This window comes from Streptopelia decaocto (genome assembly GCF_964273445.1).
Source record: "Streptopelia decaocto genome assembly, chromosome: 6".
Classification (NCBI taxonomy): domain Eukaryota; kingdom Metazoa; phylum Chordata; class Aves; order Columbiformes; family Columbidae; genus Streptopelia; species Streptopelia decaocto.
In genome coordinates, this window is record NC_138660.1 from 5,408,018 (window position 1) to 5,430,751 (window position 22,734).

General features: G+C 59.1%; 2 protein-coding genes across 5 annotated transcripts in view; one reads left to right on the forward strand and one right to left on the reverse strand.

Moving 5' to 3' along the window:
• Positions 1-2,224, forward strand: part of PDE6D (phosphodiesterase 6D) — a 38,236-nt gene extending 36,012 nt beyond the window's left edge. The window contains exon 5 of the mRNA XM_082055576.1: positions 1,589-2,224. Coding sequence (XP_081911702.1) covers positions 1,589-1,670 — 82 coding nt within the window. The 3' untranslated portion in view covers positions 1,671-2,224. The remainder of the gene's footprint in view (positions 1-1,588) is intronic.
• A 10,565-nt stretch (positions 2,225-12,789) lies between these two features.
• On the reverse strand, positions 12,790-21,702 carry PTMA (prothymosin alpha). Of its 4 annotated transcripts, none has more exons than XM_082057357.1 (5): positions 21,547-21,702; positions 17,355-17,426; positions 16,559-16,652; positions 14,057-14,130; positions 12,790-13,683 (listed from the first exon to the last, which is right to left on the reverse strand). In XM_082057357.1, the coding sequence occupies exons 1-5, from the start codon at positions 21,589-21,591 to the stop codon at positions 13,636-13,638; spliced, it is 333 nt and encodes a 110-aa protein (XP_081913483.1). In that variant the 5' UTR covers positions 21,592-21,702; the 3' UTR covers positions 12,790-13,635. The 4 variants fall into 4 exon arrangements, with proteins under 4 accessions (XP_081913483.1, XP_081913484.1, XP_081913482.1 ...); XM_082057358.1 differs by having other exon boundaries at positions 16,565-16,655; XM_082057356.1 differs by having other exon boundaries at positions 16,559-16,655.
• Between the last annotated feature and the right edge of the window lie 1,032 nt (positions 21,703-22,734).

Here is a 22,734-nt window from a genome sequence, read left to right on the forward strand (position 1 = left end):
AGGGAGCCCCTGGGAAGCTGCAGTTGCTGACAAGAAGCCGCCCTCCCTGCAGCGCTCGATGGGTGCTGGCAAATGCACGAGGAGCACGTTGCCAGCAGGGACAGAAGGGTTTGGGAATCCTCCTGCCAACAAGAGGCAGACGGGGAGCAGCCAGTCTCGCCGCAAGGTCACCGTGTCCTTTGGAAGACCTCCCCTCCCTCCCCAGCGCTTTCCCTCTCGGCCCGTCTGGAGGAAAGCCAGTCGCATAGAGAAGGCACTGGGACGGGAACTACCATCGCTGATTTCTATTCACAGCACGTTTCAAAGAGAGTGGACTCCGAAGAGAGCGTCAGTGTTTGAATAGTGCTCAGAACCTCGTAGGTGCTACACGCATCCTCGGCTCCCAGAGCTGGTGGCTTTCAGTCAGTACAGGAGGAGCCAGGTTTGGGAATCAGAGTGAAGAAACAAAGATGTCTGACAAGTTGGTTTTGACCATCTCGGGAAATCAAGGCATTTGGGAGACTGGAAGTTATGAGACTCCAGTTCTCGAGTGACCTTGAGGATTTTCCAGTGTCCCATTCTTTCCCTGGAGTCTGTCCGCTTGTCCGAGGGCAGCTCGGATCTCTCTCCTATTCGTGGAGGTGTCCTCAAGTCATTCTTGAGGCTTGACGCTAGAATCACCAACCCAAAGAAATCCAAAGGTGTTTTTGTCCCCCAAAGAAATCAGCCTTTTTCAGCTGCCAGGCCTTGGAGAGCGGAGCCCCTCGCTTTCTGATACTCCCAAAGACGTCATGTTCACCTCGGTGTTTCCGTAGCAGGAGAGAGGGGAGCTGGGCTATTTGGTGCTAACTGAGGCATTCCCAGGATGACTGGACATCAACATTCCCAGGCACTTGAGTTCAATGGCCACGCCACAGCACAAACCTCACACTGTGCCAGGTTCAGCAGTGCCCGTGTTACAGATACCGAGAGCCACAGCAGCGGTGGAACCGCTCCTTCGATTTTAGACGTGGTCACATCACACTGCTCAAGTGCTGTAATGGCCCCAAAGTTCTTACTTTCATCTGCCAAAATCTCAAAGTCAGCAACTTAAATAATCAGAGCTTTCGTCACACCCATATACACTCCCATTGCAGTTCGTATAAAATATGCTTGTGTGTTCGTATTTAAGCACTTCTTGAGAGGAATGACATGTTAAGTGGTTTGAAGTGTCTTGCTCAGCACTAGAGGAGAGAGATGGGGAATAAAAAAAGAACTCCCATCGGTTTTCACAAATCACTGCAGGAGAGAGGGACCCGAAGGCGCTGGGACGGCTGGTTTGTTTTTAGCAACAGAAACGAGCAGGAGGTGGCTGTTTGTGAGCGCACTGCAGCCTGCGCGGCACCGCGCCCAGAAAGGGGGTGCAAGGGAGGGCCGGGGGTCCTGCCCGGTGCGGGAATGCAGCGCAGGGATCCGTCAGCCCCGCAGCCGGACACGGTGCCCATCGCGTGCGGCTCCAAACCAAAGCCGGTGTTGCAGGGGTGAGGTGTCAGCCCAGGCGGGTGAGGAGCAGTTGTTTGCTGTTCGTGCACTCTTCTAATACTCTTTTTCTCCTCTTTTCCTTCCGCAGTGGTAATGTTATTATAGAAACCAAATTCTATGATGACGACCTTCTCGTAAGCACTTCCAGAGTGAGACTTTTCTACGTTTGAGATGGGGCTTTTTGGAGCTGTTTTAGTTTTCCTCCATACAGTTCTTGGTGCAGAACCCCCCGACTATCCAGTGGAAGACACTCCCATAGGCGGCGACCCCGGGGACCAGCTCAGCGTCAGTCGTGACCTTTGCCCATCAGTTATTTTGCTTTCTCCTCTGACAAGACCAGACCAAACCCTTAGAGACAGAACCACCTGCTCAGCAACGCACTGGGGAACAGCGGCTGTCTCTGAACACGGGCAAACGATGGTCATGCAGAACCAATACTGTAAACTATGTTAGTCTCATCCTTTGTACTTCTCTGGATCCTGGTATAATCTTCCATTTCACACCAAACTCTCGATGCGTTTTGTTTGTGGGAGATTAAGTTAAATTAAGTTAACCTTCTCGTTTTTCTCATGTTGTAGGTTTTTATGCTTTCACTGGTTTTTCTGTGTAACTGGTCCACACATCCTCTTATCCTGAACTTGTAAAATAGACTGTGATATCACCTAATGTAATTAAAACAAGTTTCTCAATTAAAACATTCCTACCGTCCAAAGAAGGGAAGAAATGTTAGTTCTGTGCGTTTTCCTTCCTGTTATAAAAACCTCGCAGCAGATTCCTGTCCCTCGGGCCAGCAGCAGCGCAGGGATTTCCACAGCCCTGCTTCTTCCACAGCCACATTTCCTTGTCCAATTTCCCTTCCTCCAGCTGACCAGCAGCAAAGGTTTCCCGACTGCTCCAACCAGGGTTTCTCCTCTGCCTCGTTTCTTTCTGTTAATCCCTCGGGGCAGTTCGCCCTGTTTGCCCGGCCCTGTGCTGCTCTGCTTTGCAAGTTCCTGGGGATGCACAAACCCCTCTGGAAACCCGTGTTCCCTTGAGCCCACCAGCGTCAGCCCAGCTGTGCCCGCATTTGCCGATACCAACAGTCCCCAGGTCTGCACGGCTTCAATAACACACAGCAGCGATTTTGCAATCACAGGCTTCTCGAGCCCCATCGCTGCTCTTCCCCTTCTCATTTACGATTAGCTCTAGAACATTAAAATCTTGGGAAGGGGTGGGAGAGCATCTCCAGCATCTGCTCTTACACATCACGGGCAGCTTTATGATGCTCAACACCTTGGTTGACCTGTCCTGTGGTTGGGCTTGAGAGTCTCGGGAGAGTCACAGGGAAATAAAACGCCTCATTTCGGATCCTTAATTCAGCCATGGGGTGTATGTGGGAGGGATGCAGCACAATTTTTTTTAGGTAAATTGAATTTGGAGCATTAATGCCCATGAGAAGAGCATTTGCCCTTGTGGCACCTTCTCAGGAGGCCTCGCTGATGGACTCACAGGGCAGCGTGACCCAGCCCTGATACAAAGAGATGAACCAAACCTCCCTCCTGCACCCACCACAAACACCACCCAGTGGTGCTGATCCCAGTCAAAGAGACAAGAGGCAACCAAAAAGGAAAAATTCAAAAGGTCTTGAGAGCAAGTGCCTCTCTGGGGCTCAGGCGGCTGCTCCCACAGGTGGCTGCAGCTCCCACGGGGTGAACTGCCCTGGAAAAGGACACCGGAGGGATGTTGGTCCTAAGGCAGCCCGGGGGGGCCTCCGGAGCCCCCTCCCTCCCCTGCCTGGCCCGAGCTGCCCCAGTTCGCCCAGTTCACCCAGTTGGAGCTGCCGGCCCCGCGGCAGCGGCTCTGCGGCGGGTCATTGCCGCCCTCCAGCGGCTCCGTGGGGAATCGCGGGCAGCTCAGCCGCTCCTGGCCCGGACCAGTCCCACCAGCCCCCCCGGCCCCCACCAGCACCCCTGGGAGAACCGATGGAGCAAACGGCGGGGCCAGGGAAGAGCAGGGGGCTGGATCCAGCCAGCAGAAAGGCCCCGCTATGGTGGGGGAGACAGTGTGATCTGATCAGACACCCCCCCTTCCCCCAAAATCCAGGTGAAGGGCCCCTGGGTGCCCAGAGCGGAAGCCCGAGCTTGGCACAGGCAGCTGTGGGTCACAGAATCACAGAGTGTCAGGGATCGGAAGGGACCTGGAAAGCTCATCCAGCCCAATCCCCCCATGGAGCAGGAACACCCAGATGAGGTTACACAGGAAGGTGTCCAGGCGGGTTGGAATGTCTGCACAGAAGGAGACTCCACAACCTCCCTGGGCAGCCTGTTCCAGGCTCTGCCACCCTCACTGAGAAGAAGTTTCTTCTCATATTTAAGTGGAACCTCCTGTGTTCCAGTTTGTACCCATTGCCCCTTGTCCTATCACTGGTTGTCACCGAGAAGAGCCTGACTCCATCCTCCTGACACTCACCCTTTATATATTTAAAAAACATTAATGAGGTCACCCCTCAGTCTCCTCTTGTCCGGCTCCAGAGCCCCAGCTCCCTCAGCCTTTCCTCACACGGGAGATGCTCCACTCCCTTCAGCATCTTGGTGGCTGCGCTGGACTCTCTCCAGCAGTTCCCTGTCCTGCTGGAACTGAGGGGCCACAACCGGACACAATATTGCAGGTGTGGTCTCCCCAGGGCAGAGCAGAGGGGCAGGAGAACCTCTCTGACCTACTGACCACCCCCTTCTAACCCACCCCAGGTACCATTGGCTTCCTGGCCACAAGGGCCCAGTGCTGGCTCATGGTCACCCTGCTGTCCACCAGGACCCCCAGGTCCCTTTCCCCTACGCTGCTCTCCAATAGGTCATTCCCCAAATTATACTGGAACCTGGGGTTGTTCCTGCCCAGATTCAAGACTCTACACTTGCCCTTGTTATATTTCATTAAATTTTTCCCTGCCCAGCTCTCCAGTCTGTCCAGGTCTCTGGATGGCGGCACAGCCGTCTGGGTCCCCTCACTGGGGGCTGATGGGGACTGGGCAGCCCTGGGAAAAGGGGCAGGTGACACTGCCAGCACGCTGCCCTCAGCACGGCCTGTCCCCAGGGCTGGCACATGGTGCTGACAGCTCCCAGCTCCCTTGCACGGGGCCGTTGGCACTGGGGCAACAAAGGTGACAGCAAAGGGAAAAGTGGGGCTGGAAAGGGCGAGAGCGGAGCAGGAGGTCCTGGGGGTGGGTGTCACCACTGCCACCACCTGTCCCTGTGCCCAGGGTGGTTCTGGCCATAGCGTGAGGGCAGCCCCATGCCACCCTCCGGGCAAAGGCAGCTGGGGGAGGAGTGGGGAGCAACACAGCGATTCCCCATTTTATTTACCAAAACAGTTCCCACCTGGTAACTCTCAGCCCCAACCAGCATCTCCAGGACAGGGAATCTTCCCCCAGCCTGGCCCACACACAGGGCTCAGTGCGAGGTGTGGGCTCCACGGTGGTGAGAGGGGCAATTTTGGGAGGGGTTGAACCCGTCTGGGCCAGGTGAGGAGCCTCTTGCCACACAGGGCCCTTCCTAAAGCCCAACCGCTCGCAAAAGCCCCGGCTCACCTGGGGCTTCCTGGAGCCGTCGGGATGTGCCTGGGCAAGCAACACTCGGGAGACGGAACCACCCGGATCCAGCAGCAGCAGCAGCGGGGGGTGAATCCCCACCTCGTTGTTCACAGCTGGGGTGTTTTGGCTTCGGCAGCTCCCATGGTGGACACGAGTAACTTCCAGCCGCCGGCACACAGCGGGTGTTTGTTTCTGCAACAGCCTGGGCCAGGAACGCGTGAGGCTGCTCCTTGCCAGCCGGGCGGCCGCCCCACGGGGAGCAGCCCCATGTCAGGAGGGCTGTGAGCCGCCCCAGCAGCCTGGGAAACCTGGTGGTGAGAGCAGGGTGGGCCTGCAGGGCCTGGACACACAGCCGGAGGCTGCACAGGCACGCCGGGAAGCAGGGGAAGGGAGGGAGAAGCAGGAGAGAGCTGGGGACGTGCAGAGCCTGCGGGCAGACACAGATTTGGGGTGAAGCCTGTGAAAGACAAGTTTCATCCTCACCCTGCAGCTGTGTCTTCCCCCGGGAGCCCTCCAAGCTGGGGTGTTGCACAGCAGAGAGGCAACACAGGAGGGTGACACACAACACTTCTGGCTTTCAGAAAGCTCTCTGCATAGTTTTGGGGGTCCGTCGCACCACAGAAGCTCCCTGACACAAGAGCACAGCTTATGGTGAAGATAAACCCCTGTCGATGGGATGCTGGGCTGGCTGCAGGGACCTGGGTGCATTGGGCTCTTGCCTGCAGGTGATGGGGACAGGGCCAGCTCCTCCCCACCGCACAGCACGCACCCTCGGTGCCCATCGCCAGCACCCCAGCAGGCTGTGACCCACCCTGGCACCGTCCCCGGCCACCATGGGCACTCCGAGCTGCCTGACCGCCCAGCAAAGCCGAACCGGGGCTCCCGCTGGCGCCCTGCCCCAGATCTGCCCTGCCCAATAACGCTCAGGCGGGGAAGCCGAGCCGTCCTAATGCAGTTAATTAGCTGATTCACGAAGGTTACTGGCGAACAAAAGGAGCACAAACAGCCCAGGGCCACATTATGTTCGGTGTCTGCTTTGCTACTCTTACCTTCCCGCGGGTGCCGGCGGCGCGGGCAGGCGGCGCTTCGCAGCCCACGGTGCCACCGCCACCTTGTCCCTGCTCATCTGGCTCTGTCATCCCCCAGCAGCGCCGGGAGAGGGACAGGAGGACTGGGAAGGTTCAAGTCCCTGTGTCCCTTTTGGAGGGGGGACACAGATCCTGCATCTCCAGGGCAGGCAGAGCCCCAGACAGGCATCGACATGGGGACACAGCGACTTCGGGGCTGCCAGGTGACATGGGCACAGCCCCATCTGTCCCCAAAGACAGGAGGGCAGCTCCCACAAAGGGCCCCAGGTGCCCAACTCCTCCTGCCATAGGGAGCCTCTGGCCACCAGCCCCTTGGTGCCACAGGACTGGGGCACCAAAATCCTGCCCGATCTCCCAGCACCAGGCAGGATAGGGAACATGGCAGGCACCCAGGAGGGATGACGAGGTGGGGACACAGAGCAAGGGGAGGAGGGGACAACAGGACAGTGCTGCAGAAAGGTCCACTGGTGTCCCAGAAGCCAGGGTGGAAATGGCTGGCATTGCCCCAGGTGTGCAAACGTGGGACAGTGACAAGCTGTGGGAAGGGATCACACTCACACCAGCTGTGGAAAACAGGCACCAAGAAACCATGAGGGATGCAGAAGGAAGCCATAAGATGGATGTGAAGACCCTCCCAGTGAGGGACTTACAGAGCTGGCGTCACCTGGCTGACAGAGAAGCAAAAGTATCTGGAGGAGAGGGCAGAGGCCAAATTTGCATAGAAGAGGGTGGCCCAATTTCCATGGAAGAGGGTGGCAAAACCAGCAGCTGAGGCCAGACACATTTGGCTCAGGAACTGGGAATGTCAGCACATGTTGCTGCTCCTGACATCCTCGCAGGAGATTCCCTGGCCCAGCGCAGGGGCACAGCGTGGGGACGGGCCAGCAGACACGCTGTTCTGCCTGTTCATCCCCAGCACCAACAGCCTGGTTGGGTTTCCTGGCAAGTTGACCTTGGCAGCACAACCCACGGACACGGGACAGCCACGGCCTCTCCCCACGGTGCCGCCGCAGCTCTGGAGAGGAGCGCTCGGGTGCTGCGCTTCCCCATCCCACAGCGCTAGATGGTGCTGCAATACAGCGATACTGCCGCAATACAGCGGTACTGCCGGACCGCACCGCGCCAGCCGAGCGGGAAGGACACGGCCCGGGTCACCGCACGGGCTGGCAGGTCACACGGGCTGGGACACGCCACCCGCTCTACGCTAAGAGAGGAGCAGCCCCTGTGCTGGACTGGGCACGCTGAGTCCGTCTTCGTCCCTCTTTTGTCCCTAACGCTGCCAAGCCAGGGGATGTATGAGAAGCCCCGAGAGCCCAAGGCCATGGCAAACTGCTCAGCGGGGCTCCCCATGGCCAAACACAGCACCATGGGGACCAGCCCCACAGCCACCCCACAGTGCAGCGCATGGGGCTGGAAGCAGCATCTCCTGCACTTACTTGGGGCAGGTGCCCCACACTTACCCCTTCCCACAGCCCCACTCCTGCCTGCTGCTCATTCCCCACGGCATCGCCCCAGAGCTGCAGCTTTGCTCCTACAGCCCATACCAGGGTGCCCCCAGGGAAGCAGCGTGTCCTCACCTTGGGTGGGGGGCAAGCAGGGTTAAGGGGGCTTTGCCCCGGGACAGGGACCCAGCCCCTGCAAAGCTGGGGGTTTGACTCCAGCCCTACAATTCAGAGCCACGTCCCTTCTCTGCCTGTGGATCTGGGGGCTGGCAGTGCCTGCGCTGCCGGCTGGGGAGCGGGTGGCTCATACCTGCCATGGGTTGTCCTCCTCGGTGCTGCCCATGGGTCATGCACCAACTGAGCACCCAGATTTCCAGCTTTGGGGATGAGCTGCATCACCCCTTGTACCTCCTGCCCCAAGCCATGTAAGAGGGTGCTGGTTTCCAGCTCCTTGAGAGACCAGGCCAGGCACCCGCTCTACCTGCAGCAAAGGAGAGATGACACAGAGCCCCGTGCCCAAAGCAAGCTGGAGGACCCAGGTCCCCACCTGACCCCCAGACAACACGCAGGGAGAGGCAGAGCCCTTCAGGCCTCCATCCTGGCAGGCAAGGACACATGCAAAGACCTCGTCCCTGCAGATTTACAGCCTGAGGTCTCCATCCCTGTGGATTCTCCAAGGGCTAATTGCGTTGAACTTTCTCATCCCCCAGCTGCCTTCCTTGGGCTTCCTTAAAAAAGGGACACAAGAGCCTCTCCAGGTCACCACCTGAAGTGTGGGACTCGCTTCCTCCCAGATCTCCTCCCGGGTCACGCGTGGTGCAGCACTATGAGGGGGCCAGGGTCCTCCTTGGGGTATGCGAAGCTGAGCATCACCCAGAGTCCTTTCTCCTGCCCTTGGGAGAGGATCTGCTCAGCCTGACAAGACGGAGCAGCCATCAGTTGAGGGAAGGATGGAGGATTCCCTGTGTCTGTGCGAGAGGAGCCACAGGCACCCCAGCCCTGCTCCCACCCCACAGCAGGGAAGGATTGGGGTGGTGGCCCCAAGGAGACCTGGCAGCAGGGATCAGCATCCAGCTGCACTTCAGATCCTGAGGACCTCCACGGGGTTGGGGACCAGCAGTTCCCCCCAGCTACCAAGTCAGGGTCCAGGAGCAGAGCTCACCGAGGGAGACAGGCTGTGGGGCATGTGACAGCCAGGGACAAGACAGGAGCTGGATCTCCCACATCTGCTCCTCAGCATGGGCCAGGCTCTCCTGCCCACACCAGCCAGCTCCCAGAGCAAGCACAGACATCCCTTCGCCACTTCGGAGATGCATCTTTGCTCCGTGGGATCAACCAAGGCTGGCCAAGGGCCCCAGGCCTCCCCAGCTGCTCCCGAGGGGGCTGCTCCCTTGGGCCCCCTCACACCGAGCTGGGTGGCAATTGCTCTGCCAGAGGAACAGCTCTTCATGTCTATTTTCAGCAGCAATGCCCCAGAAGCGCTTCTGCGTTTGTGATCTCGAGGAGCCATGCCTGGCAGGCAATTTCACTCCATCGCTTAAGCAGATGCCAATTATTTGCCCAGACACAAACTGCACCATTACCCCCAGCCTGTGTCCAGTGTGGAGTCCAAGTCCTGCATTCCCCACAGGCAGGTTCTCCACCAAGCCTTCAAGGTGCTCCAAATTTCATGAAGGTTGTCAAGATGCAACAAGAATAACTTTGGAGGAGGATAACTAAAAGCTACGGCTGGTGCAGGACAAGCTCGAGCTGATGGAACAGGTCCTAACCTACCACAGGCAAGAGGTCAGGACTGGAGATGGGTCTCCTGGTCCAAACCTAGCCCAGTTGCCCACAGGGCACAGGCTCACCCCCACTGGTTATACTGGCTTGTGACCTTTGGTAGCACAGCTCTACAGGGCACCACATTTCAAGACGACCATGTGGAAGCTGCTCTCAATTCAGCTCGTTGTTCAGCCGCTCGCAGGACACTGTTGCTCCAGCCGAGATCCAGCCACATCAGAGGCCTTGGGAAGGGTTGTCCTTGGTTGAAGGGGTCACCTCTTCACATCGGCAAGGCTTGAGTCCTTCCAGACTTGTACAAGGCACCCAGTAGCTCTACTGATGGCTACATTCGGGAGGTTCCTGGGCTATCTTCAGCAGTGAGCCAGCACAGCCCAGAACAGCTTCAGCCACTCGCCTCCATGGTCTCCAGGACCACCGTGACCAGCACTCCGACGAGGGTTCAAATCACCTGTGACAGAGAGGTCACACCTGCAGAGGAGGAACAGAACAAGCAGCACCTCTGCTCCGCACACTGCAGCTGAACGTGGGACCTGTGGAGCTCCAGGTGAGGGACCCAGGATCACGACACCACGCCTGGAAGCACACAGCGGCCACATCCTCTTCACCTCCAGTGCTGTGCACCAGCCCGGCCCTGGAGATCATCTTCTGCACACCAGAGGCAGGTGGGACCCCCCAGGTCACAAGCCCAGCTCACCAGGGAGACCATTTCTAAGATCCCTGGAGGTGCCTTCAGCTGGCACAACTGCCCCAAGCCCTCTCCTGCTGGGGGGGACCTGCTGCTCCTGGTCCTCATCCAAAGACAACATCCAGCTGAGCAATCCCTGCAGCATTTTGGCTGCACCCAGAAGGCCCCACGTGGCATCGAGCACCAAATGACATGAAAAGCCACCTTCAAGCCTTCACCCCCTCCAGAACCACACAAGCAGCAGGAACTTCCAACAACCACCCCCCAGGACAACCTCAAATGGCAGGGAGAAACCCAGCGCCCAGGGGCCTTTATACCCCTCAGTGGGGTGTGGCTGCCTCTGATTGGCTGGGATAGCTGAGAGGTGGCAGCTCTGGATTGGCTGAGCACAGTCTCCCTCACCCTGTGATTGGTGGGCAGCTGCTGTGAAGGCTGAGACAGGTGGCAGCACGTGGTTGGCTGGGGGTAAGCACAGGTGGCAGACTGAGATTGGTCAGGCTTGGGCATTGCTTGATTGTGATTGGTGGAGGCAGCATGAGGTGGGAGGGGCAGGGAGGGACAGGTGGCAGTGTGGGATTGGCTGGCAGGCTGTCCTGGTGTGCGGGGATTGGCTGTGGTCGGGCTGGGAGGGGCTCCCCGGGGTGGCCCATGCACTGAGCTGTGCCCGGTCTCAGCCGTCCCCTCCCTGCTCCGCAGCGGGGGCAACATCTGTCCCCTCTGCACCCAAAATGTGGGAGCACAACCAGGGGTCATGGGGTGGGGGGGGCTGCCAGACCCCCAGGACCCAGCCAAGAGGGGTGCAGTGCAGGAACACCCGGCTGCCCTGCACAGTGGGGGTGGCCTCTCCATCCCCAGTGGCCATGGGGACCTCAGCAGCTGGAGGTTCGGGGGTCACCCGACCTTGCCCTCTCCTCACCCCCAGTGCTCTGTGCATCCCCCACACCCAAGACAACCCTACTACCCAAGACTCACAGGTTTTGGGGGGCTGCAGGACAGGTCCTGCTCTGTATCGGGGGGCAGTGAGGCCACTGCTCCCCCAAAATCTCCCCAGATGTGAATGCAGGGTCCCCACATCTGGGTGACAGGCAGAGCCTGCTCCCCCCAGCTCCTCAGCTGCAGAAGCTTATTTGAATAATTTGCCTCGCAAATCCACGAGCACCAGCTCGAACCGCACACGGTCGATCACACCGTCAGACCCATCGCGGTGCACGGGGCAGCCATGGGGGGGACGCAGGCACAGCACAACAGAGCAGCGCCCAGCCGCACGGTGACACCCGGTGACAGCCGCGCTGTCTGCCACTCCCGTGTTGTCACATCCCATCGGGGACATCAGAGCACCTGCTTATCAAACCTGGCGCTGGCCTCCAGCCCTGCCACCAGCACCCAGGCAGGTGAGAGGCAGGGCTGGATACGGCCCGCGAAGCAAGGCGGTAAATCTGATAAGCTATCTATCACCCAGCACTGTGATTAGTTGGATAATTAAGGACAAGGAACCAGATTTTGAGCTTATTTGCCGCCGGTGTAAATACAGAGTAAGTGACCTGGCTGCTCCAGGGGATCAGGAGCTGTGACCCTCACAGCCAGTGCGTTAAATGCACGATGGTTCCTCTTTTATTTTAAAACAACATAAAATAGAGATCACTCCGCAGCATCTCAACATCAACCGCTGGGATTGCAGCTTGAGAAGGAAACGAGACCACACGGTGAAGCTTTTGACTTCAGCACAGCCCAGGCCAGCGAAAGGGGACCTGCCTGAGCCAGGACAAGGAGTTGGGAGGCAGATACAAGGCGGGTTCCTGCAAACGGTCTCCACACACCTGGCAAAGCAGGCTGAGCTATTCCGGGCTCCAATGCCCTAGAGGAGGGAGGAAAAATTAGTTGGAGGAAGGTTAAGAGCAAAGCAGCAGAGGTTTGGGTTAAGTTACAGCATTATGGTTTAGTTAAAGCAGACAAACAAACCCCAGGGTCCCACCACCAAACCTCCATGAGGTGGCACCCCAGGAATTGCTGGGGGGGGCTGGAGCATCCCCAGGGAGCAGTTCTGGCTGAATTCAGTCCCTACTGGGCACTGTCAAAGCACACAGGGGTGAACAAGCCAAAGGAGAGGCACCCGTGTGGCCTGAGCACCCACCATCCCAAAACCAGAGGGTCACCCACCCACAGCAGACAGTGCAATGATTGTGGGGTTTGGTTCCTCATCCCCACATCATCCAAATGCAACCCCTAAACCTGATCCTAGATGGACAGGATCGCTGAGCACCCTGCATCCCACCTCACATCCATTTAGCCTGTATCTCCCATGGTTTCCCAGTCTAACTCATCCCCACCAATACCCCCCCCCAAAAAACAGCAGGACAGTGCAGAGGCCATGCTGTGGGCACAGTGACAGGTTCTTAGGGACATGGGTTAGTGGTAGTTAGTTTATGGTTGGACTCTATGATCCTGGGGGTCTCTTTTCCCCCAAGGACATCCCTGAGAAATGTCCCCCAACAGGGGACATCACAGCCACACACTGCAGACACCAGCAGGACCACATCCCCCAGGCACCCCCATCAACACCCCGCACCCCCCTCTACCCTCCGTCCAACTCTCTTCACAGCCCAAGCCCAAAGCAAAACAAAAGAAAGAAGGTAAAGGAGGGGAGAAATAAATAAATAAAATAAAACTAAAAATAAACCAAAACAAATGAAAACTAAACCAAAAAGCAGCAGTTGGGAGGCAGCCTTGTTAGGACAACTCAGCAAAATAAAATTCCGGTTTATTGTTGGACAACATTGTTTCACACATACATCAAACAGGCCAAAAAAAGAGAAAAAAAAATAAACAGCAACTTCATAGACAGAAAAAAAAAAACCAACAAAAAAAAAGAAAACCTTTTTATCTTTGGCCTTGCCACCTCATACAAACCACGATCTATGGTACAGCTAAAGTACATACACAAAAAAAAGTTACTGGAATGCTCAGAATAAGATTGTAAATTTTTTTTTTTTTGCATTTTTGTCTTTTTTTTTTTTAATTTTTTTACAAGGTTTTGTTTTATTCTCCTTTGAGATAATGGTTTGGGCCTGGTCACACCACAAGTAAAGTCAGAGATAGGTAACAAGAGAGATATACACTTCAAAGCCCCCCTTTTGGTCAATCCGAGATCACTTAAAAATGGCGGACCTCCTAACAATATGTACAAAAATATAAAATGTAAATAAAAAATACAAACAAATTCTCCTTTAAAGTACTTTTAAGAAAGAAAGCAGGGCCTTGAAGTTTTGGTGCTTGGGGGGGAGGGGGTGTGTGGGGAAAGGGGGGTTTTCTCTCCCTGCTAACGGGCGAATCGTTTCGTATGTTGGTTGAGTGGCAGCGCCGCGCCGGGGGGGCCAGGGACGGGGTTCACTCTACTTGGTGAGGATGACCACGGCGGAGGGGGGAGGAAGGGGGGTGTGTGGGGAGGGGCTTGCACTGGGAGGGAAGGGGGCTCCCAAGGGTGAAGAGGACGCGCTGGCCTTTTTTGTTGTTTTCCTCCTTATTTAAAAAAAAAACAGAACAAAACAAACAATAATAATAATAATTTGCTGCCTAGTCATCTTCATCGGTTTTCTGCTTCTTGGGATCGACGTCGTCATCCTGGGGGGCGAAAGCAAAGGCGTTAGGAGAGGGGATGGGGAATGGGGGGGCTGGTGAGAGCCGCGTCAAGGCAGGAGAGAGGGCTCTGGGTCCCTCTCCTGCTCATGGACGGAGCAACAATTGTTTCTCCCCCATGCAAGATGGTCTCTCGCAGCCAGCTCGGGGAGCTCCCCGACATGAGCACCCCAGGGCTCCCCACAGCCAGAGCGAACACCCCACTAACAAGGCCAGTGTATAAACGGAACGGGGACGTGTCCCCGGAGAGGCACAGGGAGCGCATGGATACTGCATCCCAGCCCCAGAGCCAGCCCAGCCCCACCGACACCCCCAAACTCTCCAGGGTGGCTGCGAGGGGCTGGCCGGTCTTCCCTACCTCGTCATCCTCAGCTGCCCGTTTGCCTGTGGCTCCCTCGGCTTCGTCATCTTCATCGCCGTCTTCTTCCTCACCTGCATGGACAAGGACAGGACCATAAGATCCTCTCGCAGGGGCCCAGCACCTCTGGGTTTAATCCTGGCTCAGCCCCCCCCCATGGTGATGCCCAGTGCCCCATTGCAGAACAGTGAGTGCCTGAAGAAACAGGGGCTGCTTTTGGGGCACCTTCCAACTGATGTGACCCAAAGGGGAAACAAGGATTTGCAGCTCTGAGCCTGGATCACGCTGCATTTATACCACAGGCAACAAGACAGCGAAAGCAGCACCTAGCATGAATGCTGAAATCACAGGAAAAATTAAAAAAAGGAAAAAACTACCTAGTAGCTGCTCTGCCTAACTGCTCCAGATTACTTCTGCTTCCCTTCGCAGCTATTAGTCCATCTTTAATGAGTTAAGAGAGCCAGAACGCATTAGTTCTGAGTCAGAACACTTTCTAATTATCAGAACAGCAAACAAATGCTACCAAGTTATCTTGCAGTCAGAGAGGATGAGCAGAGCTCTGGGCTTTGACCCACTTCGAGCTCAAGTAGGCCAGTGGATCAGAACGACCAAGTCTACCACAGTCGGCCAGTTTTGGGGGGTCAGAGGCAAGACCGGAGGCCCTGGAGGAGGAACAACCTCTCGGCTGCCGAGACAAACCTCTTGTGTAACAGGAGACCCTACTAGAACTTAGAGCGCTAAGGCCCGTAAGCTGGCTTTAAACCACCGCCACGAGCCACACGTATAGACAGCCGGGGGGATTAAGGTCAGCCCATCCTCCCTTCGCGGCGTGTGCTCAGCCAGAGCGCGGCCCCTGCGGCGGGAAGGGCCAAGATTAGCTCCTGGTGATGGATCAACACCCCGGCGGCCACCACACTCACCAGGCCGGCCGGCGGGTCAGGTGACAGCGACAAGCTGATTGGGAGCATTTTTAGTTCTTTGAGCTGCTTTAAGCAAAGCAAATAACGAGATGGGATGGGGAGAAGGGTGAGAAAAATACACCCTCAAGCTCCCCTCTGCTGTCAAACTCCAGGATGAAGTTTGGCCTCGAGGGTTGGGAAAAAGCTGATGCAAGCTGCACTCGCTGCCTTTAAATCTCTTTCCCGCAGCGTTCAGCGGCTCAGGTGCAGCTCTCGGGCAGGGATCACTCAAGGGCAGCGGGCGCGGACAGACAGAGCCCGTGCACGATCCCAGCAAGGTGCTCGCACCTCCAGCACCGCCCGCCAAACCGTGTCCGCGCTCGGCAGGCTGGCGAGAGCGGGGCTGGCACTGCGGGAACGAAGCTCCCCGGGCTTGTCACAGCTGTATCCAAGCAACGCTTCCACTCCACACACGCACCTGCTGCATCCCCCTCCTGCCCCAGGTGAGCGGGGAGAGGCGAGTGTTCCTCGCTCTACCACCCCGGAGCAGGGTTGGAGGTAGATGAGCTCAGGACAGCACATAACCACACTGTGCCCTGTCCCCAGGGGTTAAAATCCTGAGTATGAACAGGGCCACAATTCCCAGCTTTCCCCCACCAAAGGGCACACACAGCACGCTGCTGAGAGCGGAGCGCGACCCCAAAGGAGGCAGCTTTACCTGCTTACACCATCCAAATTGGCACTGGCCTAACACTTGGTACATTTCAAGCCCTGTCCCCATCTCCCAAAACTAACCCACAGGTTAGTAGGTCAGCACATAAACCCCAAATTCACAGGGGATTAACCTAGTAACAGCTAATCAAGCGCCTCAAGTTCATCTCAGCATAACAAGAATGGTTTTCTGCCAGCCTTAACGAGTGATAAAAATAAACAATGTTATTCATCCAAGTAGATCTTGGGGAGGAAACAAAAAAATAATAGTGGGGAGGGTGAGAAGTGATTCGGCAAGTCACTGCTGGATTTCTGGTCACTGCTGCCAAAACCCACCTCCAGGCTGGGCCGGCTCAGGAGCAGGGGAGGGCAGGGAGACGCAGGACACCGCGGACAGGCCGGGATTAAAGCAAGTCCGCCCGCTCCCACTGGAGGAGCGGGGAAGCGCTGCAGGTTCCCCTGCCCGCTGCACATGGAGAGGGGATCAGCGCCAGCTCGCGCTGCTCCACGAACAAGCGTGGTGACCTATCCCTCGTGCCAAGGCACGGCCGTCCAGGGCTGTCCCCGTCCCACCGACCAGAACTCACATCTGCAGCAGCAGTTGCGATCGCAAGAGTCAAGGGCAGGTTTTACGACTCGCACAGAAGGGCTAATGCGCTTATTCAGCGCGGCCGTACGGTGCCGTCTGGCCAGAGGAGGGAGGACGGAAGGAATCTGCCCTCAGCCTGCTGGAATGGATTCAAAGCTGACTTCACTCCCCGTGTTGGTAGCACTGGTGAGCAAGGAAGGACTGAGCCCAGCTGGCAAGAGCTCCCCGGCCGCAGTGGCAAGGGGCAGGTGCTCTGGGGAGCCCGCTGGCCAGGGCAGGGGTGGGGGGAACAAAGAAAGTTACCATCACCCTCTTCCTCCTCGTCCTCTTCCTCACCACCTTCTTCTTCCTCTTCATCTACTTCGTTGTCAGCCTCCTGCTCTCCATTTTCATCGTTCTCCTTGGCAAGACAAAACATCACTTAAAAAAATGCACCAGGGAAGGGAGGAGGGGGAAGAGCTGTTGGGCAGAAGCGTGCGTCCCCTTTCCTGCCCAAAGCACCAGCCCAGCGGAGCCCCAGACCCGCGTCCCACATCCCGCCCACCTCCGCACGACACGGGCAGCACGAAGGATCGAGTCCAGAGTAACTCGGAGCTGCAGCTTTGATGCCAAGACAAAGACTGCAAAGGCTCTTGTGACACACAGAAATGCAGCAGAGTGAATTTCCCCCGGAGTGCTAAAAATAGGAAACCAACCGGGTTTACTTGTACACAATGTGTTTCCCCTGCTCAACTGATTGTAACACTGTAACCGTAGGGTTTGGGGTTTCTTTTTTTGTTTCCTTTTTTCTTTCTTCCTCTCCTTTTCCAGCGCCTGGGAAGCAGGCAGCCCGGACACAGCCTCACACGGCTTTCAGGGAGAGGATTCGAGCCCAGCCTTCCCTTCTGCGCACAAACCAACTGCCCGCAGGCTCCAAATGTCTGTTGGACTCGAAGCCCCAAAGGCTGGAGGGCTCTGCACAGCACAGTGCTGCCATTTGGAGGGGTCCCCTCTCCAGCAGGGCTGGGGACAAGACCACCGCAAAAGCAAGAAAGGGGAGGAAAATAAGGCAGCTCTGGCATTAGGGCTGCCTCCCCCTGCGGATCTCAGCCATACTCACAGCGTTGCCGTTGGCTGGTGCATCTCTGCCATTTTCTGTTTCTTCAACAACTTCCTTCTTCTCTTTTAGATCCTGGAAGGAGCAGAAAAGCAGAGAAGTCACTCCAATTCCAGGTGCCTGGGTCAGAAAAGCTGCAGATTAAGCGTGAAAAACACAGTCTGAGAGCACACGGGAGCTGGTTTCTCTACAGCGATTTGCTCGGCGATTTGGTCGCCACGTTCGGGTTCCTCCTTGGGAACAGGAGAGCATGGGGGCAAACGAACCTTAATCCAAATGAGCCTCGCCGGGAGAGCAGCTATCTAAAAAAGAGAGCGCTCTGTTTCACCTCGGAGCTCCCAAACACACAGAGCCGGCCGCCTGCGTATGCTCAACAGCAGCAGCACTGGCTGATTGCCCATCTTAGCACAGTCCACGCAAGCTCCTGCAACGCCACGGAGAGCCGGCAGCCCCGGCCAACGCTCGGGCTCCGCCGCCCCCATGTCCGCAATAGGAACAAACCCCAGCGCCCGTCAGCAGAGACAGCGGTGTCTGCCCTGCCCGCGGAAAATCATTCAGCAAAGAACACACGCCTGGTGTTTCTCGCAGCAGCAGGGAGGAGACTCCAGGATCCGGCCCGTGGCTTTAAGTGTAACAGGATGGGGTGGGGGGGGAAAAAAATTTTTAAAAAGGTCTATTTTTACACTGCTCCTGGCTAGTTCAGTTTAAATCTCCACCGCGAGGAGAGCAGGAGATTGTGTGCTTTTGCTATTGATCACTGTCAAAATGTCACGCCAAGTCGCTCGGCAAACAGGCTGAGAGGATCCAACTTTATGTTCCCGCATAAAGAGCGCTTGGATTTAACACTGGCATCTCCGCTCGCATCCTCCTTCCCTTCTGTTCCTCCATCAGCTGGAGCGAGATCCTGCAGCACAAGGAGCGTTTCCGCAGCCAAGGAAAGCAGAGAGGCCCTTCCCCGGGGCCAGCGGCACCACCGGCTTCAGCGGCAACCGTGAGCTGTTTAAAACTCGCTGGCAGCTTCCTCCTCCTCCTCCGCTGCTCTGCCCCCTCCCCGCGGGCACTTTCACTCCCGCCGAGCCACTGTCACCACTGTCACTTCCTCGTGGGAACCGGGGCGAGAGCACAGCCCTGCTTTGGGAGGATTTCCAACACCCCACAGGCTGCGCTTAGGTGAGATGGCGCAGAGGTTTTAGACCACCAGGTTATTTAAACCCAGCTTACCAGCACACTGAGGAAGGACTTAACTTGGAAGTGAGCTTTGGGGAGGCTACACCTGTTGATCGAACCTCATCCAATCAAACCAGCATCCTGGGAGTTGGGGGTGAAACAAAAACACGAGCTCCCTCCTGTTTCGGTGCTCACAGACGAATCCCAGGCCATCTCCCCCACACCGCCCAGTTCCGCCAGTTTCACACCATCAGCAGCTCCTGGTCCCCTGTTCCCCAGAGGCCGCTCACAACCGTTTAACCCCTCAGGCACCGCTGCGCTGCTTCTTTCGGCAGCCACTGCCCCAGATCAGGCATGAGGGCGACAAAGCATTTCCTAACTTAAACACAGAGCGAATCAGGCAGTCAGAGTTTCCATGGCTCACTGTGCCCAATGGTTCTTTTCAAAGAGAGCTGTTCACAAAACGTAAGCGATTCTCCCGGTGAAGGAACAACTCATTCTCGGGGACTTTAGCTGGACAGATCGCCAGCCCTGACCTTTCCTGTACCAAAGGCACTCTCAGTTTAACGACCATCAGGATGCCAGGTCATGAAGTTTGTGCTCTCAACAGGGTTGCAGAGAGGACCACAGCTTCTCTTTCCCCAGGCCCGGTCCAATACAAACAGATGTGTGCAGCAGCCTCCAAAGCAGGAGTCCGTGCGGCAGGGCTGCTTTAGCTCCAAAGCTTTGACAGAGCCTCTAATTATAGGTGTGGCAAGGCTGTTTGTCCATAAAATAGCGATGGTGTTTAGTCATACGCCAGCTGCCCTGGGAGCTCTACCTTCGCTCCTGCTCCGCTCCCGGGGCTCAGCCGCGGCTCCCGGTGGGGAGAGGGCAGGACCCCGGTGGGGAGAGGGCAGGACCCCGGTGGGGAGAGGGCAGGACCCCGGTGCCCCCCGCCCCGGAGCCGCGTCCACCCGTGTGCGCGGAGGAGCCGCCTCCCGCCGGCAGGGGGCGCCCCCGCGCCGCCACGCGCGCGGCCGCCGTTCAAACCGCGCGCCACTCTCCGCGCCTCTCTGATTGGCCGCTCGCCAGCGCGCCGGCCCGGCGCCCCGCGGGCTGCCGGGAAGTGTAGTCCCGGCCGGGGCGGCGCGGAGGACTCCGGCTCCCAGGGGGCGGCGCGGGCAGGGCCGCACGTGGTGGGCGCCCCGCGGCACGGCGGCGCAGCCGGGGGCGGCGCTCGGAGCGGAGCCACCGCCCGGGCGGGGCGGGATCCCCACCGCCCTTTCCCCGCCTCCCGAGAGCGCGCCGGACGGCAAGGCGGGACGAGGGCGAACGGCCCCGGTGCGTCGCGCTTTGCCCCCGCCACCGGGGGTGCGTGTGTGTGGGGAGGGTCACCTTGCGGCCGTGCGCGCCTCCGTCCGCCCCGCAGCACGGATCCCCGACGTCCCAGGAGGGCGAGCCGGGGACGAGGCCCCCCTTTCCACCGCTCTAAAGGGCAGGGGAAGGTTAACGGCAAACTTGGCCCCGTTCCCCCGGGGAGGGATGGGGATCGACCCGCTTCGTCGCTCCCCAGCTCCGAGAGAACCGGAGGCACCGGGGACGGCTCCGCGGCCCCGGAGCGGAGGAGTGGGGGGGGGGGGGTACGGCTGCGGGAGCGGGAAACAGAAGTGAAATCGAAATCTGCCCGAAACGGCGTATTGTTGGTTGTTTTTCGTAAACCCTCCTCCTTGTTCGGAATTTTCCCCCCACCGCCAGCCCCGCTTCCCCCGGCAGCGGCACGACCCGGTGCCGGCCGAGGAGCGGGGTGATGAGGCCCCCGGGCACGGCCGCCCTCAACCCACTCACCCACCCAGGTCGAATCGAGTCTCCTCCCGCAACTTTCCCGGCAGCGGCGAGAGGACGCGGCCGCGGCCCCGGGCTCGACAGGGCGCACCGCCGCCGCGGCCCGGTCGGGAGCGCAGCCCGCCCGGGTGCCCGGCGCCCCCGGGGGACGCTCCGCCGCCGCTCGCAGACAAAGGCGGGCGCCGGGAGCCGCAGCGGGGACTCCCGGGAGAGTCTCTCCCGACCGGTACCGGCGCTTCCCATCCCCGACTCGCAAAGTTATCCCGCTGCAAGGAGCTCGACCCGAAGCCCCCAGCCCCGCTGCCCAAGCGCAGCCGGGGCAGTTCCACCGCGGGATCTACTGCTGGGGCAACTCCGAAAATAGCAACTGCTCCCTTCCCCCGCCTCCGGGGGCAGCACCGGCAAAGCCCTCTGCCCCCACCGCATCGCCTCCGGGGGCGACTTCGAAATAGCACCCCCCCCATCCGGGGCAGTTCCGAAATAGTAACTGCCCCCCCCTCTCCGGGGGTAACACCGACACAGCAATTGCCCCCCATTCACCCCGCATCAACCAGGTGCAACTCCGAAATAGCATCCACAACCCCCTCGGCTTATAGGGAGCAACTCCACAACAGTCACTTACCCTCCGCCCCCCCAACCCTCCTGTGCACGTTTCGGAGCGCTCCCCCCCCCCCGCACCGACGGCGCCGAGCGCGATCCAAGTTTGACGGGGCTGTCAAGCTCCCGCAGCGGGCTGAATGGGGCGAGCGCTGCCCGCCGCCGCCATCCCCCCACCGGAGACGGAGGCCGGGGCGCAAACCGTGCTCTACACACACCGAGCCCCTCCGCGGCGGGACGGCCCCGCAGCCGCCGGGGTCCCCGGGAGGCACGGGCCGCGGAGCCCAGCGCGGCGAGACTCGCAGCACCGGCGAGGGCGGCGAGCACGTTTCCCGCACGCTGGAGACAAAGAAACGGCGCAGGCTGCTCCGCACAGCGAGCGCGGCGGCGGCGGCTCCGCACCGAGCCCCGCCGCCAACTTCAACGCGGGGGGCGAGGGGGGGGGGGGAAGGCGGGGGCAAGACAAGCGGGAAAGCGAATGGGGTAAAAAAAATTAAAAAGGGAAAAAGGTTAAAAAATGCGAAAAAAAAAAAAAAGCTTAGGAAAAAAATACGGGGGGGGGGGAAAGCAGCGGCGAGCGGGGGGCGAGGCGCGGGCGGCGGCTCACCTTGGCGGAGATCTCGGCGCTGGTGTCCACGGCCGTGTCGGACATGGCGGGGGCGTGCGGGGCTGTGGCGGCGCGGGCGGCGGCGCGGGCAGAACAATGGCAAAATGGCTTTGCGCGAGCCAGTGGGGACTCACGCGGCGCCACGGGCCCTCTTATAGAGCCGGGGGCGGCGCGCGCGCTGCCCCGCGCCGCGCCCATTGGCCGCGCGCGCCGCGGCCGCCGGCGCCCATTGGCCGCGGCGCAAACAATGGGCACGGCCGCTTAAAGCGGCAGGAGCCGGCACCGCCGACACTGCGGCGATGAGTTCGGGCCCGGTCTCAGCGTGGGCGAGGCGCGGGGCGGTGGGCGGCGGAGCCCCCGCCCTCTGCCCGCCCCTCTCTCCGCGCTGCCTCCGCCCCCGCCGCCTCCGCCCCGCCCCGCCGTGTGAGGCGGCGGGCAGGGGGGGTAGGAGCCCAGCGCTTCTCCCCCTCCCGTTCCGCGCCGCAGCCAGCCCGCATGCCTGCGGAGGGGCGGGAGGCGTGCGCGCCCGCCCGCGGAGGGCAGGAAAAATAATAAAGAGTTAAAAATAATCATAGTAATGCAGGAGAACCGGCGCTGCACCCCCGTCCGGGGAACGGCGTCCGCCCGGCAGTACCGGAGCAGTGGGGGGTGCGGGGAGCCCCGTCCCCCCGGTGGCCGCCGGGGTCCCTTTCCCTCCCTCCACCCCCGGCCTGCGCCGTGTTCTCGGCGTCGCGGAAACTTGTGCCACAACAACAACCGCCCCCGGGGGAGCGGGGGAGGGGCGGCGGGGGGGGGGGCCGCGCTGAAATGCGGGTTTCCCACCGGTTTGCTTATTTGACAATTTAAAAACAAAACAAAACAAAAAAACAACAAAAACAACAGCCAGGCCGACTGTCCGCCCACACACGCACACCTTTCGCGAGTTCAGGGTTTGACACGCACACGCAGCCCCCCCCCGCAGACAGCCGGGCCGCGGAACCCTCCGCCCGCGGGTACCGGGGACCCCCCCAGTCCCTCCGGCCGCCGCGGGGTAACGGGCACCGGCACGGAGAGTGAGGGGACTGTGCCACACTCAAGATGGCGCCGAGAGCGCTTCGTGAGGCAACCACACGGTTTTGCTACGTTCCGGGAGCCGCTCCGCAGCCCGCAACGGCCCCGCGGGTGAGGCAGCGCCGCGCTTAAGCGCTT